At 44.7% G+C, this 12,819-nt stretch overlaps 4 protein-coding genes across 10 annotated transcripts; 2 read left to right on the top strand and 2 right to left on the bottom strand.

The window, feature by feature from the left end:
* Positions 1–93: 93 nt before the first annotated feature.
* Positions 94–1,024, top strand: H257_14492 (hypothetical protein; the record flags this gene model as incomplete). The annotated part of the gene is made up of 3 exons (XM_009842328.1): positions 94–290; positions 349–747; positions 919–1,024. 3 exons carry the CDS (start codon positions 94–96, stop codon positions 1,022–1,024), a joined length of 702 nt encoding a protein of 233 aa, XP_009840630.1.
* Positions 1,025–1,074: 50 nt separating this feature from the next.
* Positions 1,075–1,341, bottom strand: H257_14491 (hypothetical protein; the record flags this gene model as incomplete). Its single annotated transcript, XM_009842327.1, has 1 exon — positions 1,075–1,341. The coding sequence occupies one exon, from the start codon at positions 1,339–1,341 to the stop codon at positions 1,075–1,077; it is 267 nt and encodes an 88-aa protein (XP_009840629.1).
* A 422-nt stretch (positions 1,342–1,763) lies between these two features.
* Positions 1,764–3,510, bottom strand: H257_14490. Of its 2 annotated transcripts, none has more exons than XM_009842326.1 (10): positions 3,328–3,510; positions 3,137–3,280; positions 2,964–3,075; positions 2,879–2,916; positions 2,715–2,826; positions 2,533–2,663; positions 2,429–2,451; positions 2,327–2,374; positions 2,196–2,275; positions 1,764–2,136 (listed from the first exon to the last, which is right to left on the bottom strand). In XM_009842326.1, exons 1-10 carry the CDS (start codon positions 3,480–3,482, stop codon positions 1,966–1,968), a joined length of 1,014 nt encoding a protein of 337 aa, XP_009840628.1. In that variant the 5' UTR covers positions 3,483–3,510; the 3' UTR covers positions 1,764–1,965. The 2 variants fall into 2 exon arrangements, with proteins under 2 accessions (XP_009840628.1, XP_009840627.1); XM_009842325.1 differs by having other exon boundaries at positions 3,137–3,275.
* Positions 3,511–3,539: 29 nt separating this feature from the next.
* Positions 3,540–12,748, top strand: H257_14489 (hypothetical protein). 6 transcript variants are annotated; one of them, XM_009842319.1, is made up of 23 exons: positions 3,540–3,829; positions 3,880–4,245; positions 4,294–4,462; positions 4,546–4,630; positions 4,875–4,968; positions 5,017–5,067; positions 5,134–5,248; positions 5,661–5,746; positions 6,107–6,296; positions 6,554–6,666; positions 6,734–6,895; positions 7,420–7,559; positions 8,075–8,223; positions 8,480–8,549; positions 8,641–8,764; positions 9,140–9,237; positions 9,652–9,759; positions 9,807–9,900; positions 10,049–10,228; positions 10,990–11,134; positions 11,229–11,320; positions 11,469–11,609; positions 11,974–12,748. In XM_009842319.1, exons 1-23 carry the CDS (start codon positions 3,590–3,592, stop codon positions 12,193–12,195), a joined length of 3,234 nt encoding a protein of 1,077 aa, XP_009840621.1. In that variant the 5' UTR covers positions 3,540–3,589; the 3' UTR covers positions 12,196–12,748. The 6 variants fall into 6 exon arrangements, with proteins under 6 accessions (XP_009840621.1, XP_009840623.1, XP_009840624.1 ...); XM_009842321.1 differs by having other exon boundaries at positions 4,294–4,471; XM_009842322.1 differs by having other exon boundaries at positions 11,229–11,609.
* The last annotated feature ends 71 nt before the right edge of the window (positions 12,749–12,819 follow it).

The raw sequence follows: 12,819 nt of genomic DNA, 5'->3' as shown, positions 1-12,819 counted from the left end.
CTTTTACAAGCTAAAAATACCTATATATGCATGCATGTTATACACAAACGTTGTTTTGCCCATTCGAGCTAGCTCTCTCTCAGTGTAACCATCATGGCTGGACGACCAAACCAAGCCAAGGATGCACAAGACGACAGCGTGGCCACTCGACTGGAAAAGTGCGAAAGCCTCTCGACCGGCCATGATTTGAACCTCGCCGACTTGAACCTCCTGGCCGTGCCCGCCCAAACGCTGCACTTGTCGAGCTTGAGGAATTTGAACCTGCGGCACAACAACCTTACCAGCCTTCCGTACGTACTTACTTGTCGTCCATCTCGGGATGCCTATACGACATGTGTACGGTATTAGAGTCGACTTTGTCGAGTGTTTTCCGTTGCTTGAAGTGTTGAATGTGGCCCAGAACCACCTCTCGCACCTCCCCCCCGACTTGGGCAGTCTCCAAAAGCTCCGGAAATTGTTTGTCCAGTCCAACCAGTTGCGGTCGCTGCCTCTAAGCTTGACTGGGTGTACGAAACTCGACCAATTGTTTGCCCAGCATAATCACCTTCAAGACATTCCGGACGAGTTTGCGTTGCTGTCGTCGCTGCAAATCCTGAGTGTCGCGCACAACCAACTGACGACGCTTCCCAAGGGATTGAGTGCGCTCGTCAAGCTCGAGGTCGTGGATCTGTCTGGGAATGCAGCGTTGACTGACGTCCCAGAAAACCTCCGCCGATTGCACGATCGACACGCTGTGCTGCACTCCAAGTACGTCCTCCTCTTATTCCACCAAGCAGCGAGAGTTTACTACGATGGGAAAAAAATCATCATTGAAAACTCCATTTCGAATCAAAAGGGGCAAACTAGTAGAAATATTCAGTCTATTAGACATTGAAGGTTACAAATTTTGATTCAATCGTCTCAACAATATATGCGTAGACAAGCGCGCCGCGATCTCATCACAAGGGCCCTCAAAGTCAAGGGTGCCGTGAGCCAGTCCCTGAAAACCCAAGCGCGGGACATGGCCATACACGTCTCCAAATAGTGTGTGACGACGTAGGTTGTTGTTTGATGGATGGATATTTGTTACAAATATTATGCTGTATCGTCGACCCACCACTTGAGAAACACGGAGAATTGAATGTAGTCGCCGTCAGGGTCTTCCAAGCTGCGCTTGGCCACGAGCATCTCGTCCTCGTCAAACGTTTCACCCAGTTCCTTGCTCAACAAGTCAAAGTCCGAGACGCGGATCGTGCCTGTCTTCATTTTGTCGTATTTCGAGAACGCTCGCTGGAGGGCGCCATACTGGTCGGCGTTCACCCCCAGCGCATCCAAGTCGACCGCGTCGTCGGTGCTGGTCATGCTCGCTCACGTTGTTCGTAATAATATATCACGACGGAACTCGACTGGTGGAAAGTAGAAACCGACGATATAACGGCGAGTGGTTTCACATTTGGAGCCAACGTGGAGGGTTATTGTGCTCATTTTGGTAAGGAAATATCTAATCTAAATGTGATGTCGTCATGACACCCCTCCATATTGTGGATGGCAAAACGACTAACTTCCTATCAGGGTTTTATACTGTTTACGCTGACCTTGGTGGTTGGGAATGTGGCGATCTCGTAGTCATGGACAGACAGTCATATAAAAAGTCTCTTTGGCTTTGAGCAGTGAGTATGTATGATGCCCACCAGTAAGAACGGTTTGGGGTTATTACAGTATGGCATGCTGTGATATTGTATTGTGTGTTTATATTCTAAACTGGAGCGACATGGAGAATGAATCGACACCATACTATTAATAGTACTACGTATTACTAGTAGCTGGTAGTACACAAGAATCGGCACATCTATTGGGCCAACCAGATTCGAGGAAACCATCGTCAACATCGATTTCGTGTGTGTGGACTTGAATATGTGTGATTCCAATGACCTTTTTATTGGGGAAAACACCACCAAAGTCCCGGGTCCAAGGATATTGTATGGGCTACGGTCGACGCTCCAATCGACAAAGGACATCGGCCATGGTCGGTCGCAAGGTCGTGTCCACAGTGAGCATCCATCGAACGAGATCGAAAACGAATGGATCATATGGGCACTGCGACGGGAATTTCACCGTCCCCAGCACGGCCAAGTATGTACAGTCTGTCAGTTTCACCTACAACCACGAGTTGCCATCTTACATTTGTGACAAGAGCAGAAACACCAATGACTCACGTGTCCACTGTCGTTGATCGAACACTCAAACGGCGAGTACCCAAACATCATCGCATACAGCAAGCATCCCATCGACCACACTACCATAAGTATGACGAGTAATCGTGATTTGGACTAACGTAAGTACGTACCATCTGTGCCGCATGTCAATGTTGACGAGGTAGGTACGTCATACAATTCTATCAACGGGAATGAATACAAGTCTATACTGTACGAAGGGGAATGTACAGTACCTGGTGCGCGGTACGCCATCGAGCTAGTATTATATACATACATGACCAAGTACATGTACATATATGATATCTCTACAGGGCATGTTTGCTATAACGAACGGTACCTGTGAATCGCCGCGACTTCCTGGGCTTTGAGGGCATCTGACCGTGTGAGAATGGCAACATCGCCTTGTATGACTGAGCCAAAATCGGTCAAAATTGGATCCAAATCATGGTCTAGCAGTATGTTTTCCGGCTAACATGGTTCAGTCAAGCCATGTCAAGCGAAGATGCAACAACCCCCTACCTTGATATCCCGGTGCACAAGACATGGCTCTTGTGCATGAAGGAAGGCGACTGCTTGACTGACTTTGACAAAGATGTCGACCACGGCTCGCTCCGGCATGAATGCTTGCCGTCTACATGCGATGATGATACAATATGCCAAGAAGCCAGCGAAACAAAACGTACGATCGAAAAGAGTCAATGTATTGACGCAATGATCCGTTCTACAATCAAAGGAACGTCAGGTACGCATGCATGACGAGATATGTACTTCGACCAACGGGAACACGAGAAAGTACGTGCTGGTGTCGGGGGCGGCGGTATGCACGACAGCATAATCCACGAGGGGCATCAAGTGCTTGTGTCGGCACTTGTTGTGCACGCTACAATCGTCCTCCTGTGACGAATCAAACATGCAACCACACACACATTAGCATGCGATACCCAAGTTCGTGGGACACCAACTGGCGCTGTTCCGACGACTGACACGGGATTTTCTTCATGGCGAACTGCTTCATGGTATCCACATCATGCACGACGTACACGAAGGAGAAGCCTCCCTCGGCCAAGTCCGTGTCGATCACTACCCTTTGATGGACATGACTTCCATCGAGATCGACGGCATAGCGTCTTACCGCCGACCGCTTTGCATGGCAATGCTGCTTGATGCTCCATTCCTCCAACTTAAGCATGACAGGAGTCTGGACGTGACGCTCGCAGGCAACGCCGCCATCGTCGTGCACATGTTGTCTTGGCGTCGGCCTGGGAAGGCCTTGTACTCGTCCGCCATCTTTGACGAGAGATGTGCTCAATTGCTTTTTGGTATCCGGAAATACCGGATAATCCGCCGAAGGTGTATCTTCTGACACCGGTTCGACGCAGTGCCAAGCTGGCGACATGGGACTGACGGGGAAGGAAGACGACCTGCTGCATGTGAAGGATGTCCTCCACGACATGATCGAGTCCACGAAGCAACTGGATGCATTCATGCAACGTCTATGCCGAGAGAACCTGGTGGATGCATCCAGCATCCCTGCAGCATTCGACAGGAACGCCATGATGACCTCCACCGACTTAGAGCAGCGTCGGGATAACAACTCCACCTTGGACATATCTTGTCCCATCGCCTACTTTGAGGTATGGTGACACAAGATACCCATCATCACGCCCACGACTTTCACACCTAGCGCATGTCCAAGGACCTCCAAGGCCGACCCGATGGCTTCAAGCTACCGTTGCATTTGCTCGTTGAGAAACCGGTCAACTTGAATGCCATATGTGCAAGCGACATCCGAGGAAGCGACAAGGTGTCATATCGCATCAACGACATGGCCATATCGCCCCGCGCGTCGTTGAATCAACTCATGGAAACCCTCGTCGCGCGTCTGTGCGCAGTAAACTGCACCTTGAGCACCGTGGACGCCGACAAGTTGGCGCACTGCCTCGTGTTCGTGTCGCAAGATGCCGACAAACACATGGTTCTAGCCGGACAAGCGCTGTTTCCATCAATGCTGACGAAATGCGAGTGGAAGACTGGGTCGATCATAGCCCATGCAAGTCTCTCTCATCTTGAGCTTTATGATACTTACCATTGGCAATAGATTGGTGTGAACGTGGGCCTTCAAGAGGATTCGACTTGGGGCGTGGGAGTTACTATGGAACTTGACGCCATCCTTCGGTGCCGACCCATCGACAACGAGGTCGCCACCAACATGAGTCCTCCCATTCGAGCGCGGTACACGTGTGCATTCCATCGTGATACCTCCCAAGGTAAAGAAGGTATTGACCAGAAGATGGTGTTGGTGTACAGTACTTTACCGTACACTTTACAACCACGAACGGCTATGTGCTAGAGCGATTTTGTATCACACACCACTACGTTGAGCTGAGTGAAATGATGCCCACGACGCCGCGAATGCCGCTGGCGTCAGTTGTACGGTACGTTTTCTTTAATACTAGATAAAATACGATATATATATATATATACGTTTTTGGTAATTATGTAAGTTGTCTTGAATATTGTATGTAGATATATATATATACATCATTGTTCGTTTAAATAAATATTCACTAAATCGTGGTTTTATGTTATACTGTATAAAACCACAATGTAGTGAATATGTAAAAGGAGTTTTATTTTGATACATATTCACAATATATCGTCGTACAATTTGCATGTTAGCATGCACCAACCACGTGAAAAAGCCGACACTGTCGACGTTTTGGAGCTAGTTCATAGCTGTGACAGCATCCCCACTCCGCTTACGTTTCCATCGGTATGTACTTGGCCACACTTCCTTCATAATCCTTCATATCCTTTGTAGCCATTTGGCCGAACGCGCATCATCGCGATCGCTAGTAGCTCCGTGCACACTGTACGACATATATATATTATTATTACAATCTGCCACATATTTGGACTCACCAGTTATGGTTTGTAGTTGTTTTTGAGTGATCTAGGGCACATATATGCCAAAGGAGCTAGTCTCGACGGTGCATTGGGGCTCGGGACCCAGCGTTCAGCCACGGAAATCCCCCAACTCGTCGAGTTTGCTGGTACTAGTAGTACCCACATGTCCACAAGATTTTATTGTCCTTTTCGCCAAAATTTGGCTGACTTTTGTGCTGACTTGGCAAATCCATCGATCGAGTTTTTGTACTGAATTTTGTATGTATAATAACGTAAGCAGGGATGCCCATCATACTCAATCAAGTCACACACTAAACATTACTAGTTGGTAATTGGGTGAACTCATTGATTTCCTGCAATCTGATTGGCTTAAATGCTTCTGCCAATTCTTTTGCACATTTAACGGTGTCGATACATTCCGCACGTCAGTCCAGTTTGGAATAATCACTGCTATTAAAGCCAATGCTAATAACATAGAGTATGATCTAATTCTTTGTGTCTTCTTCTTCTCAATATATATATATATATCATTGCCATTGATATATTTTTATGTTATAGAAGTTCAAACGATGGTGATTCAAGTCGCAGCAGCAGGCGACGACGCCAGTGGTGCCCACTCAATTGCCGTCACGTCCGATGGCCAAGTAGGTTGCAAATCCACTGAATATATAAATAAAACTGTAGAATTTGAATGATTTTTCAATTTCTTTTTGGTGATTTATTTTCCAATTCTTGTGATTATTCGGCCAAAAGTTCCAGATCCATTCTGCCTCGTCAAATCGAATCACGAGTCGACGCGATTGGCTGAACCATATTTGAGTGGATCTGATTGGCTCGTACAGAAACGACAAACATATTCAGCCAATCAAAAGGTTTTCCAGATGTGATGTTCAATATTGTATAGAAACCCCTTGCGAATTTTGGAATATTTCTATCGACTTTCACGTTAGTCTTTTACTTTACCGTTCAATGTTGGCCTCGATTATAGTTATTGCATGCACTAGGTGTATACATGGGGCGCGCGGGTGGCCTGTGGCACAAGCGGCCCTCCGCAATGCGATCGCCCAGAACAAGTGATTTTCCCAATGAATGCCGTCCAGGGCATCCAAGTGGCGGCGGGGACGTCGTTCTCGCTCGTATTATCCCAGGAAGGACATGTGTTTGCGTGGGGAAAATTCCTTCATGGCCGATTGGGTGAGAATTTAATGCTCATATATATATCGATTCAAACACAAGCTACCACCGTATTTGTGTCGTCTGTTTCACAATGTACTTGTATTTGAACAATTCTACGATGTCCATAATCGAATTGTATACTTGTTTTGAGAGAACATTGCATTATATATATATATATATATATATATATATTATATTTACGTTTTCTACTCTTCATGGTGCAGAATGACCTTCGTATCCATGGACCATACTGTATATTCTTTATCTTATTGCAGGACTTGGAAATATTCCGCCGAATCGAATGGCGTCGTCGTCACGAGGCATTCGACACGACCAACAGCTCCAGAAACTTCCCGCCAAGATTCCTAATTTATCCGGGGTGACGCAGGTAGGTAGTATAGTTTGTTGTCCTGTTTTTAATATATATATATATATATTTGAATGATTACGAGTAGATTGCATGCGGGGCCGCCCACTCAGCGTGTGTGACCAGGGGGGGTCAGTTGTGGATGTGGGGGAAAAATTCCCACGGACAGCTCGGCCTGGGCCATTTGACCGACCTGTTTACGCCCACTTTATTGGGATTTTTCCCCCCAGCAGACAACATGACGTCGTCGGTACGTCCTCATAGTTTTCGGCAATCGATTGGTGTTTTTTTGTACTACAGTTTGTATGACCTGTAGTTGTGATGTATGTAATCACACTAATTGAAGTCTCACACGATTTCATGTTGACGATGGGTTCGTGGAATTGGCGACATATTTCTACCAATCCTTGTGTATTCCATTATGTACATATGTGTGCATTCCTCCAGATTCGAATAAATTCCACACGATTTGGATCATTTTTCGTTCAAAGCTCAAACTCGTTTGCTTATTTGGATATCATGTTTATATAACTTGGGACGAATTTCCGGACGATGATCCTGTATCAATCACAACCGCACGGATCATCACGAATCGATCTGATTGGTTCATACGAAAATACGTGTCGCTGATTGGCTACATTATATTTTCGTTCAACGTGTGCGTTCTGTGGAAAACCAAGAATAAAATACCTCGGTTGGGATTGGATTGACGAAGAATTCTGGGACATTTGTATCAAATTCATAATCATATTACTGTATATAAATATTTCCTAGGCGGCAACTCCTGCCATGCAACAGGTAGCGTGCGGACCAGAGTTCACGGTAGCACTGGACCAGGACGGCGGCGTCTGGTCGTGGGGCGCTGGTTTGTCTGGCTCGGGGCTACCGGCGTTTACAGCGCCTCCTTCCTCGCTGTATGTACGATGTGTCGATTGCTCGAAACAAAATATTGATTTTTCTGGTGTGATAACGTTCATCGAGCAAATTTTTTCTACGACTTGGAAGTACAAAGAATTATTATATCGGAAATATTTTTTTTATCTTTTTATTACAAACTTTATTCATCGATATCGTTTAGTTTCAGATATCATATTACGAATTAAAAAAACTAATATTCATGAGAGATAGTTGCAGTGTAACAAGTTTATAATATATATATATATATATATTGTGTGTTCTACTCATATTTATCTCCGGCAGTTGGTTGAATGAACCATCGAACCATCGCCAGACCTTTGAAATTTCATATAAAACTGAGTTGAAGAGGTAGCTTTGTGACTACTGCAATGCATCAATCAATCTTTTTAGCCAATCATATTGCAACCTTCATTCTTTGTAGCCAATCATACTCGTTTGCTCGATTAGTTATTGCATCAATCTCCCAAAATATAGGCAAATTTGACTGAAAAGCACAATATATATATGATAGAAATGACTTGCCACGGTGGAGTTGGCTGCGACCGGCGCGCGTGCTGGCGTTGGGACATGGCATTCAGTCGATTAGTGCTGGGGGTTCCCATGCTGGCGCCGTCACGTGGCAAGGCGACGCGTTCGTTTGGGGCACGCTGTCGGCTGGAGGTACCCTGTAGTTTCATATATATATATATATATATATATGTTTCAGCAATGCATAAAATAGACGAAAGAGGGAAAAGTATCCACACCAGGGTTTCAAAAGCGAACTATCCACTTTTGGATATTTTTATACCCATAGTTTTGTGTTTTGAATGAATCCTTCTGTATCTAATATATATATATAAACAAATATAAATATATATATATATATATATATCGTTTATCTGGATGCATGCTAACGCCGTTTGTCCATGTTTAGCCCTTTTTCAAGACGTACCGTTGTTGGTGTGTCCAACTCAAGTCGTGCAAACGATGGCATGCCACGACACGTACAAGACTGTATATCTGATTGACCTCGTTTTAATATATATTTATATATATAATATACTCGTTATGCCGGTTAAACCCATATTTCCATAGCAACACGTATGTGATTGGAGGCACGACGTTCCTTGGAAAGGCCATGTTTGACCTCCTGAGTCATCGAACTCTGTGTGACGTCGTACTTTTGGCGTCAGGAAAACGGCTGGCTGCGCATCAAATGGTACTGTTCTTCAGATATATTTATTCTTGTTCTTCAGATATATTTATTATTGTTCTTCAGATATATTTATTATTGTTCTTCAGATATATTTATTCTTGTTCTTCAGATATATTTATTATTGTTCTTCAGATATATTTATTATTGTTCTTCAGATATATTTATTCCTTTTCTACAAAATATCCACATGTATATATTTTCCATGGCAATTCCTACGTTGGTGCCTCCATCGCCATCTTATAATCGTGCCATATCATATACCTACAAGCTAGTATTCGCACTGTGGTTGAATTGACAATGCTTGGAGCTAGCTCCCTGGTTTACCTGCGATATATATACATATATATTCACATTTGATGGATCTTGTTGGTGATATAGGTGTTGTCCCATCGGTCGTCCGTGCTACGTAACCTCATGGCCGCGGAAACCTACAGCAATACCACCATGCTGCAAGTGATTTTGCCTCCTTCCATTCGGTACATGCTTCTGTCCACATTCACATGTTTATATGAAACATTATTCTATGGGTTGGCCATGTACTGCTGCGGCGGCTGCATCGTGTGTCCATTCCGGGCTGGTTCCTTCGCTTGGATATATTCATATATATATACATATATATATATGTAAATGTTCACATATGTACAAAGATCACTCTGTATTAATTATCTCACCTGCATATATTTTCTCATCTCCCAGTTTTGAAAAGGGTGTTCTCTGGTAGTACATACTGTATATAATTTGACATGAAAAGTTCTGTGGCATCCAAACTGGGCCTCAAAATATTTATATATATATATATATATATATATATATATATGTATTCAAAATATTTAAATATATATATATGTATTCTATATTTTTCTATATATGTATAAACTATAAATGCGTAGACACGACATTTGCGTGCTCGTGCTCGAGTATATCTACACCGACACGTTGTTTACCCCCGTGGACCCGACATCATGCGTCCCCATGGACCTCCACCGCGCTGCCATCGAGTACTTCACAACCTTCATTTATGTTTTCATGTATAATGTTGATTTAGACTCGACCTTCCAGGGCTCGCTGCTCTCTGCGACCAGTATATTACCATGGACCTAGCATCATATACTTCCTCGTCAAGTGCATCGTCGTCAGAGGTACCAAACTTGCCATATATCCTGCTCCGTGGATTGCATACTCCGACGTTTTTGTTGATCCATTAAAGTTGGACACTCAATATGCAGTTCTATTGTAATATATATATATACCTTGTTTTCTATAGTTCTATTTACATGTCATGTGTAGCCGTCGTCAATATTGACGCCGCAGCTGACGTTTGTGAATGCGCTGGGCAGTAACGTGTACGCCGACGTGACGCTCTTGGCGGAATCCCATGCGATTCCAGCGCACAAATGCATGCTCGTCGCCCGGAGCGATTACTTTCGTGCGCTATTTGATACAAACATGCGAGATGCAAATCTGTCGGTATGTACATGAAATATCGATACCCTGAATTGGCTAGTAGGAATGTTAAAGAGTACCCAACCTTGAATACTGTATGTAAACTTGGAGCTGGTTCCCTGACTTCACATGTATCTGTGCTCTACTCATAAAGATCCTCGGCGGTTGATTGCAAATGAACCACCCAACCTTCGCAGGACCTTCGAAATATGATATATGATTTAAGACGAATCTTTTTATTGTGCTTTTGAGTGAAATTTCGTGTTGTGGCGTGGTTTCTCGTTGGAACTTAAATCTATTTGATTGGCTACTTCAGATTAGCTCAAAATTATTAACCAATCAAAAACTTCTAAATGAAATTCGACCAATCAAATCGATTGTGGATCGGTTTGGTCGGCGCGATTCGATTGCACCCCCTCCCTAAATTTGCATCAAATCGACAATATTCGATTCAATTCGTTTGAGCCAATCATATTGCAATCGGTACTACTATTATTATCCAATCATATTCCTTTGCTCGATTTTATGTGGTGATTTCAACAAGCCCCGAAATTGGCAAACTGTCGGCCAAAAGTACGAGAAACTACTTCGTGCTTTTGTTTTATGTGGCCTACAGTACTGTAGCCTGGCGATCTTGATATAAACACTCGACAGTGATGAAAAATGGGCCTACCGTCATATTAACAACACAACGACTTTGTTTCTTCATGATATTAAACTAACGTTATGAGCATATGTAAAATACTGGATATAATATATATATATAATATATATATGACGAGCAGGTATTGCCCGTGGACGTATCGTACGCAACCATGCAGCGGGTGCTGGCGTTCATGTACAGCGACGTGTGGACGCCGCCGTCATCGGACGAAGCGCTGCTGGACGAGCTGGTGGCGGCAGACAAGTATGGAGTCGCGAGGCTCAAAGGTACGCCATATCCCTTGGAACACATGAGGAAATGATGGAGAAAGGGTTGGCTCGTTAATATAGATTGTGTACTCATGGGGTTGGTTGTGAGTAGTGCTATGTGAAGCCAATGCAGTCGTGACGTTGGAGAATTGCATGGAGGTGCTCGTGTTGGCCGATATGGTTCACGCGATGCTCTTGTACGAGGTATAAAAGTCGAATATATCGAGATTTTATCGAAATAAATATATAACAAAGGTCCATAAATAACCCACGCACACAGGAAATACTTGATTTTTTATTATTGAAAAAGACCAAAAATCGCCCAATGTCTGTGATTGGCTGAATTTTGTAGAATGCCATCACGTTTGTGCTCAACCATCTGCATGTGCTGGCGGCAGCGCCGTCGTTCATGCAGGTGGCAGAAGAGTACCCCAAGCTCATGCACGAGGTGATCCACCGACCGTCGCGGAACAAGGAGCGCATGATGTGGCGGGTACACCACCTGGCCATGCATATGTATATATATATATATATTGTCCTTTCAGCCGAATTTGGGTGTATATATATATTGTGCAGTTAAAATTTGGACTTTAGTGTCAAATCCATCGATCGACTTTTGTACCGAATTTGTGTATGTAAAACACATGCTAGCGGGGATATCCATCACACACTAATTTCAGTGACATTCTAATTTCAGTCACACACTAATTTCAGTCACACACTACTTCGTTCTTGAACAGATGGTTTCATTGGGTGCTCAATTTTTTTCTTGTGTACATGTATTTGGTGTAATTCTCCATGTCGAATAAACTCACAACCATCACATGTCTATGCTGGTTTACATATCGACTTGCAAGGCATGGGAACGCGACTACGACAAGGCGACGGCCGACCAACCCCAAAGCAACCCCGCCAAGCTGACGCTGATGGTGCCGTTTGTGTTCTTGGCGGCGTCCGCCGTGAGTTTCGCGCACGTGTCGGCGCAGCTGCCCCAGTTGGGGTCGTACATCCCGGCCATCAACGCCGTCGTGTTTGTCGCGCTCTGCGCCTACTGCTTTCGCGACCTCCTCCATTGGTAACCTTAGCCTCCGCAACCCCTCCTGTTCACAGACACCATCATCCTGCGTTGGGTAGCAAGTATGTAGATAGTTTGCCATGCCTTGAAAGTAATACGATTCGACTAGTACGTAGTATGCTGCGAACGCCCTCTTCGAGTACTTACATCATCGTGAATACCCCTTGGTCCTAATGGAAGGCATTGCGCCATTTCGTGCGACCGTGAAACCTTCATGAACAAGTCTTCATGAACAAGTCCAACTCAAATGCGTTGGGAATGGGCCGAAGCAACTCCATCATGGTGTCGACCGTAAAAGTAGGCGGGGGTACGCTGCCCACGCTTTGTTTTGCCGGGAAGTCGGGTGTGTCGACAGAACAGTTTGCATGTTGCAATGGCGTTGGAATGCCATTGTCACTGGCTGGGGTGCATGGGCCTACTCGGTGGAACAGGTGGAGTCATTGGTTGGGAAGTGTCTGACCGGGGATACAAGTGGTTGCTTCTAGTGTCTCTGCACTGCCGGCACCTCCATATCCCTCCACTGTCGACGGCGGTCGGTTCTCATGGGACATATGCATTCGCGAATTTGATCATCCGGAAGGCGGGAGTTGTTATATTCCAAAACACTTCACAGCTTTTTTTTGTTGAG

The sequence above is a fragment of the Aphanomyces astaci genome (genome assembly GCF_000520075.1).
Source record: "Aphanomyces astaci strain APO3 unplaced genomic scaffold supercont1.58, whole genome shotgun sequence".
Lineage (NCBI taxonomy): Eukaryota > Oomycota > Saprolegniomycetes > Saprolegniales > Verrucalvaceae > Aphanomyces > Aphanomyces astaci.
Note: the sequence above shows the minus strand (reverse complement) of the source record. Positions and strands in the feature narration are given on the sequence as shown.

What these genes read in the sequence shown, in the direction of transcription:
- H257_14490 (XM_009842326.1), bottom strand. Translation starts at nt 3,482, where the DNA reads ATGGCGGACGAGTACAAGGCCTTCCCAGGCCGACGCCAAGACAACATG. An exon ending in TTGGTGTCCCACGAACTTGG is followed by an intron (nt 3,076 to 3,136) that starts GTATCGCATGCT and finishes GGACGATTGTAG; the next exon opens with CGTGCACAACAAGTGCCGAC. An exon ending in TCGTGTTCCCGTTGGTCGAA is followed by an intron (nt 2,917 to 2,963) that starts GTACATATCTCG and finishes CTTTGATTGTAG; the next exon opens with AACGGATCATTGCGTCAATA.
- H257_14489 (XM_009842321.1), top strand. Translation starts at nt 3,590, where the DNA reads ATGGGACTGACGGGGAAGGAAGACGACCTGCTGCATGTGAAGGATGTC. An exon ending in GGGCACGCTGTCGGCTGGAG is followed by an intron (nt 8,224 to 8,479) that starts GTACCCTGTAGT and finishes GTCCATGTTTAG; the next exon opens with CCCTTTTTCAAGACGTACCG. An exon ending in ACGATGGCATGCCACGACAC is followed by an intron (nt 8,550 to 8,640) that starts GTACAAGACTGT and finishes ATATTTCCATAG; the next exon opens with CAACACGTATGTGATTGGAG.